This window comes from Pelophylax lessonae (assembly GCF_965119305.1).
Source record: "Pelophylax lessonae genome assembly, chromosome: 5".
In the NCBI taxonomy this organism is placed as follows: Eukaryota; Metazoa; Chordata; class Amphibia; order Anura; family Ranidae; genus Pelophylax; species Pelophylax lessonae.
The window spans coordinates 288,589,570-288,600,167 of NC_138772.1; the positions used below are offsets into that span (position 1 = coordinate 288,589,570).

General features: G+C 45.4%; 1 protein-coding gene across 2 annotated transcripts in view; it reads right to left on the bottom strand.

The window, feature by feature from the left end:
- Positions 1 to 9,055, bottom strand: part of OTULIN (OTU deubiquitinase with linear linkage specificity) — a 135,376-nt gene extending 126,321 nt beyond the window's left edge. For both annotated transcript variants that reach the window (XM_082258413.1, XM_082258412.1), the window contains exon 1: positions 8,920 to 9,055. In XM_082258413.1, coding sequence (XP_082114539.1) covers positions 8,920 to 9,002 — 83 coding nt within the window. In that variant the 5' untranslated portion in view covers positions 9,003 to 9,055. The remainder of the gene's footprint in view (positions 1 to 8,919) is intronic.
- Between the last annotated feature and the right edge of the window lie 1,543 nt (positions 9,056 to 10,598).

Here is a 10,598-nt window from a genome sequence, read left to right on the forward strand (position 1 = left end):
ACATTCAATCACAATATGATTTGTGTCGCAATTGTATACCCTATATTGTTTATACTTTATTTGCTATATTTTTTCCCACAAAAGTGGAGTTACCCTTTAAAGTGAAACTGTTAGGGATGCACCGAAATGAAATTCTTGGCCGAAGCCGAAGCCGAATAATAATGAAATGTTTGGCCGAAGGCCGAATACCGAACGCGGTGTTTCGCATTTTTTCCATTTATTTTGCCAATTTTTTGTCCTCTCTCTTGTCCTCTCATGTCTCTCTCTCTCTCTTGTCCTCTCATGTCTCTCTCCCTAAATGTTACTGTAGGGAATGGGATTCAGTGCACACTGCAGCCTTGTACCATAGGGTTAATGTTAGTGACACTGTAGGGATTGGGAAGGATGCTGGGAATGGAAATCAGGAAGCATGCAGGCAGCCTTGTAAATTTTTATTGCAGATACAGGGCACTGGGCAGGTCAGGGTTAATGTGGTAACATCAATTACTCAGTGACAGTCAGTCAGTGTCAGTGTGGACTCGATCAGATTATACAGTGACAGACAGTCTCTCATAGTGGTGGTAGTAGGAGGCTGGAGGTGGACTAGTAGGAGCCTGGAAAGGAGCACAGCCGCATACATACATTACTCACTCGTGCACTGCAGCCCGCCCCACACATTCAGTGAGTCTTACTCTCCTCCCTAGTTTTTTCAATGGCACATTCAGGAAGCCAATCACGCCGTAAGTAGCGGCACAGCGGAACCAATCAGGTGTGCAGGCACGCGTGATTGGTTCGCTGTGCAGCTAATCACGGCGTGATTGGCTTCCTGAATGTGCCATTGAAAAAACTAGGGAGGAGAGTAAGACTCACTGAATGTGTGGGGTGGGCTGCAGTGCACGAGTGAGTAATGTATGTATGCTCACCGCTGAAGTGTCCCGGCTTCCCCTGCCTAACACGGAAGTCTGTGAGTCCTCCTGTCCTCCTCCGAGTCCCTTCCCCCTGTAAATATCGTGACCTCGGCGATATGAATATCGCCTACGGCCACAGAACGATAGTCGATATCATATCGACTATCATTCAGCCCTATTGTTCGGCACAAAATTATTCGGCCTTTTGACTTATTCGGCCGAACACCGAAAGTGCTATTTTTTCTATTTTCGGCCGAATAATGTTCGGCCGCCGAATATTCGGTGCATCCCTAGAAACTGTATGCTTTTAAACTGTCTTAAAGATTTGAGGTATACAGTAAATATACATACACACACACATTTATACAGGTGCATCTCAATAAGGGATGCACCGATCCGATATCGGCGCTGATATGGCCCTTATAGCTGGATCGGGGGATCGGTAACATTGACCGATCCACTGGCCGATCCGGTTTTTGCTGAGTAACGGCTCAGCCATCCCTTACTAGGTGCAGTAGTATTATGGGATGGGAGCCGCTACTTCCTGTATAGTCCCAGCTCACAGGCGGAGTGATATCAGATGCACTCCGCCTGTGAATGGAGGAGCCGTACACATGAAGCAGCGGCTTTGCTCTGTACTGCAGCCGCTTGCTTTGTGTGTAGCTCCGGATCGGTTCCAGTATTGGTGATTTCACAATGCCAGATATTGGTATCGGGTCCAAAAAAGTCGGATCGGTGCATCCCTAATCTCAATAATTAGAATATCTTTAAAAAGTTAATTTCAGTAATTCAATTCAAAAAGTAAAACTCATATCTTATATAGAGGTGTATCAAAGCAACTTGAGCTTCTTTAACACCTCAGCAGTGCCACAGGCTGATCGCCTCCATGCCACGCCGCATTATAGTTACATAGTGAGGTTGAAAAAAAGACATCAGGCCATCCAGTTCAACCTATGATGTGTGTGTGTGTGTGTTTGCTGTTAACCGTACATTTTTATTTTTTATTTATTTATTTCAGGTACTTATATAGCGCTGTCAATTTACGCAGTGCTTTACATGTACATTGTACATTCATATCAGTCCCTGCCCTCAAGGAGCTTACAATCTAAGGTCCCTAACTCACATACATACACAGTAGGGCCAATTTTTTATTTATTTATTTTTTATACAGGATCCAATTAACCTACCAGCATGTCTTTGGAGTGTGGGAGGAAACCGGAGTACCCGGAGGAAACCCGTGCAGGCACAGGGAGAACATGCAAACTCCAGGCAGGTAGTGTCGTGGTTGGGATTCGAACCAGTGACCCTCTTGCTGCTAGGTGAAAGTGCTAACCACTACACCACTGTGCCGCCTCCCGTACATTGTGTACCCCTGTATGTTGTGGTCTTTAAGGTGACTGTCTAATAATTTTTTTAACTTTCAATGCTCCCTGCTGATACGACTGCTTGCGGAAGAGAATTCCACATCCTTACTGCTCTGACGGTAAAGAACCTCCTACTTACTTTAAGGTTAAACCGCCTTTCCTCTAGTTTTAGTGAGTGGCCACGTGTCTTATTGTATCTCCTCTCTCTGAATAGTTTGTTCCTTATGCTAGGGTCACCAGTACAGTATTTGTCATTGATATCATATCCCCCCTCAATCGTCTCTTCTCCAGAGAGAATAGGTTCAGTGCTTGTAGTCTTTCCTCATAGCCGATGCCCTCCATTCCCCTAATTATTTTTGTTGCCCTTCTCTGGACTCTTTCCAGTTCCAGCACATCCTTCCTGAGGACCGGTGCCCAGAACTGGACAGCATACTCCAGATGTGGCCGGACCAGAGTCTTGTAGAGCGGGAGAATAATCTCTTTATTTCTGGAGTGAATCCCCTTTTTTATACAACCCAGTATTCTGTTGGCTTTACTTGCAGCGCCTTGGCATTGCATGCCACTGCCAAGCCTGTTGTCTACCAGTACCCCCAGGTCCCTTTCCATCCTAGACTCACCCAGAGGTTCCCCCCTAGTGAGTAGCTTGCTTTCTGGTTTCTGGCCCCCAAGTGCATTACTTTACATTTTTCAACATTAAACCTCATCTGCCATGTAGTTGCCCACCCCATTATTTTGTTCAGATCCGCTTGCAAGGTTACCACGTCCTGTATAGAAGTTATTGCCCAACTAAGTTTAGTAGCATCCGCAAACACCGAGATTGTGCTAGATATCCCCCTCCTCTAGATTATTTATGAATACATTAAACAGGATTGGTCCCAGGACAGATCCTTGGGGGACCCCACTTTCCACACCTGCCCAATCCGAGTACTCCCCATTAATCACCACCCTTTGCTTTCTCCCCTGGAGCCAGTTCTCTATCCAGGTACTCACCTTATGGTCCATACCTACCTTCCTTAGTTTGTACAGTAAGCGTTTGTGGGGAACGGTGTCAAATGCCTTTGCAAAGTCCAGATACACCACATCCACAGGCTTACCTTTATCTAGGTGGCAGCTCACTTCATCATAGAAGGTTAAAAGATTGGTTTGGCAAGAATCTTTCATGAATCCATGCTGATTGCTACTAATAATACAGTTTTCATTACTAAAGTCTTGTATGTGGTCCCTTATCATCCCCTCCAAAATCTTGCAGACTACTGATGTTAGGCTGACCGGCCTATAGTTACCCGGGATATATCTCGTCCCCTTTTTAAATATTGGTACCACGTTGGCTTTTTTACAATCAGCTGGCACCATACCCATCTGTAGACTATCCGCAAAGATCAAGAATAAATGCATTGATGCAGTAATTCATGCCAAAGGGGCCCCGACCAAGTATTTAGTGCATACTATTCTGTACATGGACACACTTTTCAGTAAGCCATTCCTGTATCTTTTTCTCTTTTTGGTCTTATTTAATATTCTAGTTTTCTGAGATACTGAATTCTGGGTTTTCACTAGCTGTAAGCCATAATCATCAAAATTTAAAGAAAGAAATGCTTGAAATATATCAGTTTGTGCGTAATGAATCTATATAATATACGAGTTTCACTTTTAAACTGAATTACTGAAATAAATTATCTTTTTGATGATGATATTCTAATTTTATGGGTTGCACCTGTATATTATATAATATATATATATACACACACACACACACACACACACACACACACACACACACCGATTCCAAAAAAGCCAGGACGCTGTGAAAAATCTACATAGACAGAGAATGCAATGATTTGCAAATCCCAAACCCATGTTTTGTCCACAGTAGAAAATCGAATTAACGAATGTTTAACCACTTGTTGACCGTGCTGCAGCCGAATGATGACATGGGGGTGCATTAGTGTATAATGAATGGGCAGCTTGCACATCTAGAAAGGCACCGTCAGGCTCGGTTCACACTATTGCGATGCGGGAAGGCTGCGAATTCGCAGCCTGTTCCCGCATCGCACACGCACCCCCGGCAGTTCACACTGCCATATGCGATCCGCTGGGGGTGTCAATGTAATCTTAACGACACCCCCAGTTTGATCGCATATCGCAGTGCGATCGTGCAGTTCGCACAGGATCGGATCGCACAAGTGTGAACCGCTGTGCGATCCGATCCTGATGCGGCAGAAAAAATGCCTCCTGTGCGTCTTTGCTGCGGGTGCGGTGCGAATTTAGCCATACAAACTGTATGGCTAAACTCGCACCGCACAGCTGATCGCATGTCATGTCGGAGCAGTGCGCTCCGACATGACATGCGAACCCGGCACACGCAGAAGTGTGAACCGGGTCTTAATGTTGAAAGATTTATCCAGGTTTTAGAGCAACATATACTCACATCCAAAAAACATTTTTTAGGGAATGCCATGCATATTTCAGCAGGACAATGCTACACCATACACTGCATCTATGACATCGGCATGGCTTCGTAGTAGAAGAGTCTGGGTACTTAATTGGCCTGCCTGCTGTCCAGACCTTTCACCAACTGAAACTATTTGATGCATCTTAAAACGAAAAATACAACAAAGAAGACCCACAACTGTTACAATAGTACATTTTTTCAGTTTAACCATTTGAAACGTTTTCTATTAAAAATATGGGTTTACGAGATTTTCAAATCATTACATCTGTTTATTTAGATTTCAAACAGCGTCTTTACTTTTCTGGAATCAGGGGGGTGTATGTAATAAATAAATAAATATACACACATACATATAAACACACAGTATATAATTGCGCACTGTAGAAATCTTTTCCCTATGACCACCAGGTCCTCCCACAATGCTGAACATCCTGCAGGTGTTAACATCAGTTGCTGCAAGTGTTAAAGGGTTGCTCCACCCACCCTTCCCTTCCCTTCCATCTGCCTCCTCTATTCACAAAACTTGTAGTATTCTTTCTTAGGCTGGCCATACATTTTACAATTTTCTTATTCAATTTCCTTTGGATTTACCTTAAACTACGTAGTGAAAGGGCCTGCCTGATTACACATGAATTATAAGTGTTTAGGTTAGACCTTCTATTATATGGTTTTGGTAAAGTTAAAGGAAAACTGTAGAAGAAAATTGTACAATGTATGGCCAGCCTTAGAATGCACAATGGAGGAGGCATATCTGGTCAATCATCTGCTCGCCACATTTTCACAGAAACTGGGAAAGTATACTAGGAGTTCTATGAATGGAGGAGGGAGGCGGAAGGAGATGGATATTTCTGTCACTTCCTTTTGCCTCTCTAAAACAACAAATTACAAAAATCTCTCACACAGACAACTAAAATGATCTGTTTTTAAAAGTTTGGCAGTTGAATTAGTGAGGCAGATAGCCATGTTATCTATTCTGCCTAGACTTTAGGCCAAATGACGAAGCTTGGGAGCAGCAGTCTTCCTTTCTCATGACATTTAACAGGTATATTTTCACTCAGTTATAATCTGATGATGCCGACATGTTTTCCACTGATTTATGTCAGTGTGAATTTTAACGATTGGTCCACTTTGGTGATACTGTCAAAGAAAAAGATGGCTTATAGATTAGCTTAGGGGTAGAGAAGGAGCCAAGAGTGTATGTGATTATACTAAGGTGCTGGAGTCTAAAGCATTCCCACAAATTGGGATGGAAGCGCAATGTTCTTTGGACGTATATACTGTATGCTCTGTGTTCGTTTTTGGATTTCTAGATTCATGTATTCATGTATGCGTGCACAAAATTCAAAGTGTTAGAATCAGCTCTTAGCTACGACGCACTGTCAGTGACATACACAGCCAGTATGATGTATTATATAAGGCACTGCTACTTACAGGCAAAATGGACAACAAACCTGTCACATGGCATTATTGCCAAATACAAATGAAGATAATCCAACCTGAATAAGGCAGGTTAGAGTCTCTGTCAGGTCTTTACAGCTGTGTGCAGTTGGGAAGTTTTCTCTTCACTTTCTTCCAGGACTTAATGGGGGACACAGACAAAATCACACATTTAGTAAAGTGGGGAAGGGTTTAAACTTTGATATGGTGTTTCTTGTTATGTCTTTGCGTGTTGGTGACAACTGCACCATTTTTGCATAGATGCCATCAGAAGCTAGGGAAATTCTCCCAATGTGGCCATGGGAGGAACCCATTTAGAGGTTCTAACCCAGGTGTCAGTCACTGGTCAATCGCAGCCCGATTATCAAGACCCCACTGTGCAGCCAGCTACCGACCCTGCCCATTAATTTTCAGGACTGCATCAGAGTGGCAATAAGCACTGCAGAGCTGGGGGAAGTCCTAAACTCCTCCTTGGGTCTAAATTATCATATGAGACAGCCAAGAGGAGACATGGGGGGACTTCCTTCACTCTGCCGGGTGGCTATTTTAAATTTTATATTTTTGCATGTAGCAGGGGATGTGTGTTAATTATTGTTGATGTGTATTATCTACTAGTCTACTCACTTCTACACTCTGCGCTCACCTACTACTGACCCCGGCACTCTGCGCTCACCTACTACTGACCCCGGCACTCTGCGCTCACCTACTACTGACCCCGGCACTCTGCGCTCACCTACTACTGACCCTTGCATTATTACCGAAATGTGTTGCTTACTATTAAGCTCTGCATTACTTTTGCACTTTGTTGTTTACTACAGAATCTTGCACTCTGTATTATATACTACTGCCCCTGTATTCTGTGTGTTATGCTTGCACACTGTATTACTTACTCCGTACCCTTTACCCTCTGCCGTACCTTCTTCCAGGTCCCTGCACTCGGCCGTACCTACTGCCAGGCCCCTGCACTCTTGCCGTGCCTACTCCCGGCACCCTGCACTCTTGCCGTGCCTACTCCCGGCACCCTGCACTCTTGCCGTGCCTACTCCCGGCACCCTGCACTCTTGCCGTGCCTACTCCCGGCACCCTGCACTCTTGCCGTGCCTACTCCCGGCACCCTGCACTCTTGCCGTGCCTACTCCCGGCACCCTGCACTCTTGCCGTGCCTACTCCCGGCACCCTGCACTCTTGCCGTGCCTACTCCCGGCACCCTGCACTCTTGCCGTGCCTACTCCCGGCACCCTGCACTCTTGCCGTGCCTACTCCCGGCACCCTGCACTCTTGCCGTGCCTACTCCCGGCACCCTGCACTCTTGCCGTGCCTACTCCCGGCACCCTGCACTCTTGCCGTGCCTACTCCCGGCACCCTGCACTCTTGCCGTGCCTACTCCCGGCACCCTGCACTCTTGCCGTGCCTACTCCCGGGCCCCTACACTCTTGCCGTGCCTACTCCCGGGCCCCTACACTCTTGCCGTGCCTACTCCCGGGCCCCTACACTCTTGCCGTGCCTACTCCCGGGCCCCTACACTCTTGCCGTGCCTACTTCCGGGCCCCTACACTCTTGCCGTGCCTACTTCCGGGCCCCTACACTCTGCCGTACCTACTTCCGGGCCCCTACACTCTGCCGTACCTACTCCCGGGCCCCTACATTCTGTCGTACCTACTCCCGGGCCCCTACATTCTGCCGTACCTACTCCCGGGCCCCTACACTCTGCCGTACCTACTTCCGGGCCCCTACACTCTGCCGTACCTACTCCCGGGCCCCTACACTCTGCCGTACCTACTTCCGGGCCCCTACACTCTGCCGTACCTACTGCCAACCCCTGTGGTACCTATTCCTAACCCTACACTCTGAGGTACCTACTCCTGACCCCTGCATTACTAACCACACTGTATGTTATCCCTGTACTCTGAGCATTAACTTTTCCTGCACACTACGTTACCTACTCCTGGCCCTTGAAATCTGCATTACCTGTACCGTTATTACTGACCTCTGCATTATCTGTGCCATTAATACTGATCCCTGAACTCTGCGGTATTTACACCTGACCCCTGCATTGTGGTCCTCACTCTGAATGGTACTTACTCCTGCACTCTGTATGAATTATCACTGACCCCTAGACTCTGCATTACTTTCTCCTGACTGCAACACTCCATGCTGCATACCCCTGAACCTTCCTCTCTTTATTATGGCCTTGTTAGGTTGTATTTTATTATTATACAGGATTTATATAGCGCCAACAGTTTGCGCAGAGCGTTGTACTGCACTGTGATGATCCTTGCTCTTTCCTATGGTGATCAGGTAGAGCTCCACCTTCCCAGGGGCACATTTGAGAAGATCCAGACTGTAATGAGGATCACAACACCCAGAGCAGACAACCCCCAGCACACAGCTTTGTTGTGGCAGTGATCACACACTGGGGCAGTACACAAAGCCTGCTCTGATCAGCAAACCACTGCACTGCAGATCTGTAATCACTGCCTGATAGAACAATGAGGGGTCACTCTGCGGTTCTGGAGTAGGGTTACCACATCATCCCTTTAATCCAGGACACATAATAATTACACACATTCTGAGGCTGATGCAATGCACATAAGGCACTGAGTTTAATCAGCCACAGAACCTGTGTAATTAATGTGTCCTGGTTTAAAGGGATGAGGTGGCAACCCTAGTCTGGAGAAGCACACAATACATGACACAGCTGGTAGGACAACATGTAAACGTAGGGTATGTAACACACAATAAGTCACGTCTATCGTGATAACCTATTTCCATACAATACCTGCCGACATGCAACCCCTCACTCGCAGCACGGATCTCCGTACCGGAAGTTCTGTAACTCTCCGGTACACTTCCTCGGTCCATCAGCTTGTCCAGGCTGTCACTAGGAACCAATCACTGCCACGCCTTCCAGTAACCAATCACTGTGCTAGGTACCGTAGGCGCGTCCAATCACAAACCACTTCTCATTCTAACACACTCTGTCCAAAAGAAGCGAGGTGATTGGCTGTCCGTCATAAGGGGGCTGAAACACATTGCTGGGTGTTGTGGCTGGTAGTTCTTGCCTGCTTTAGGCAATGTGTGTGTTCTAGGGTAACACGGGGTGCAATGATGAATGCTTTGTATAAACATCGTGTATGACAATTACTTGTTATGCTACAAATACCTATTGCAGGGGTAGGCAAACCTCAGCACTCTGGCTGTGATGAAACCACAAATCCCATCATGCCTCTTCCACTCGGCGTTATACCTGTGGCGTTTTAGAGTCTTGCAATGCCTCATGGGATTTGTAGTTTCACTACAGCTGCAGTGCTGAGGATTTCTATTCCTCACTAATCGGGCTTTCCTTTTGCAAGTCTTTAATTTCTCCACCAGGGTTTACATGGTTCGGGGTATTTAAATCACACACACACACACACATATATATATACAGTAAAACCTTGGTTTGAGAGTAACTTGGTTTGAGAGCGCTTTGTAAGACAAGCAAATTTTTTTAATTAATTTTGACTTGATATACAAGCGATGTCTTGATATACAAGTAACGTCATGTCACAACTGAGTATAAAAGAGAAGACAGGTCCCTCTAAGTGTAGCAATATGGTTACATTTAATGAAGGTTCAATATTTAGCAGCTCACATGGTTGATGATTAAAACAGGCACATCTAAGTATGCAGGCATCCGGGGTAAAGCTGTCCACATAGACCATCCTCCGCACTGCCATCTTCATCACACCCTTCCACGCTGCGCTCCACGAGCGATTCAAAGTCTCGCTTTCAGATCGCTCTACTGCAGGGTAGTCTTCCCAATCACAATTGCAGACTGACATCGGTGAGAGCCAGTGGTTTAGAAGATGGTCTATGTGGACAGCTTTACCCCGGATGCCTGCATACTTAGATGTGCCTGTTTATTCATCAACCATGTGAGTTGCTAAATGTTGTACCTTCATTAAATGTCCCCATATTGCTACACTTAGAGGCGCCTCTCTTCTCTTTTATACTCTGTAGCTCCTGCTGGATTTTGCTTCTAATCCCTTTGTGGAGGCTGCCATTTGTGGATGGACATTTTATGATGACACAACCTATCACATTTCTATAATCTTTGTATATAGACTATAAACTGAAATACTTATGAATAAATGATTGTGGAACAAATCATCTGAGTTTCCATTATTTCTTATGGGAAAATTTGCTTTGATATAAGAGTGCTTTGGATTACAAGCATGTTTCCGGAACGAATTATGCTCGCTATCCAAGGTTTTACTGTATATATATATATATATATATATATATATATATATATACATACAGTATCTTACAGAAGTGAGTACACCCCTCACATTTTGTAAATATTTTATTATATCTTTTCATGTGACAACACTGAAGAAATGACACTTTCCTACAATGTAAAGTGTGAGTGTACAGCTTGTATAACAGTGCAAATATGCTGTCCCCTCAAAATAA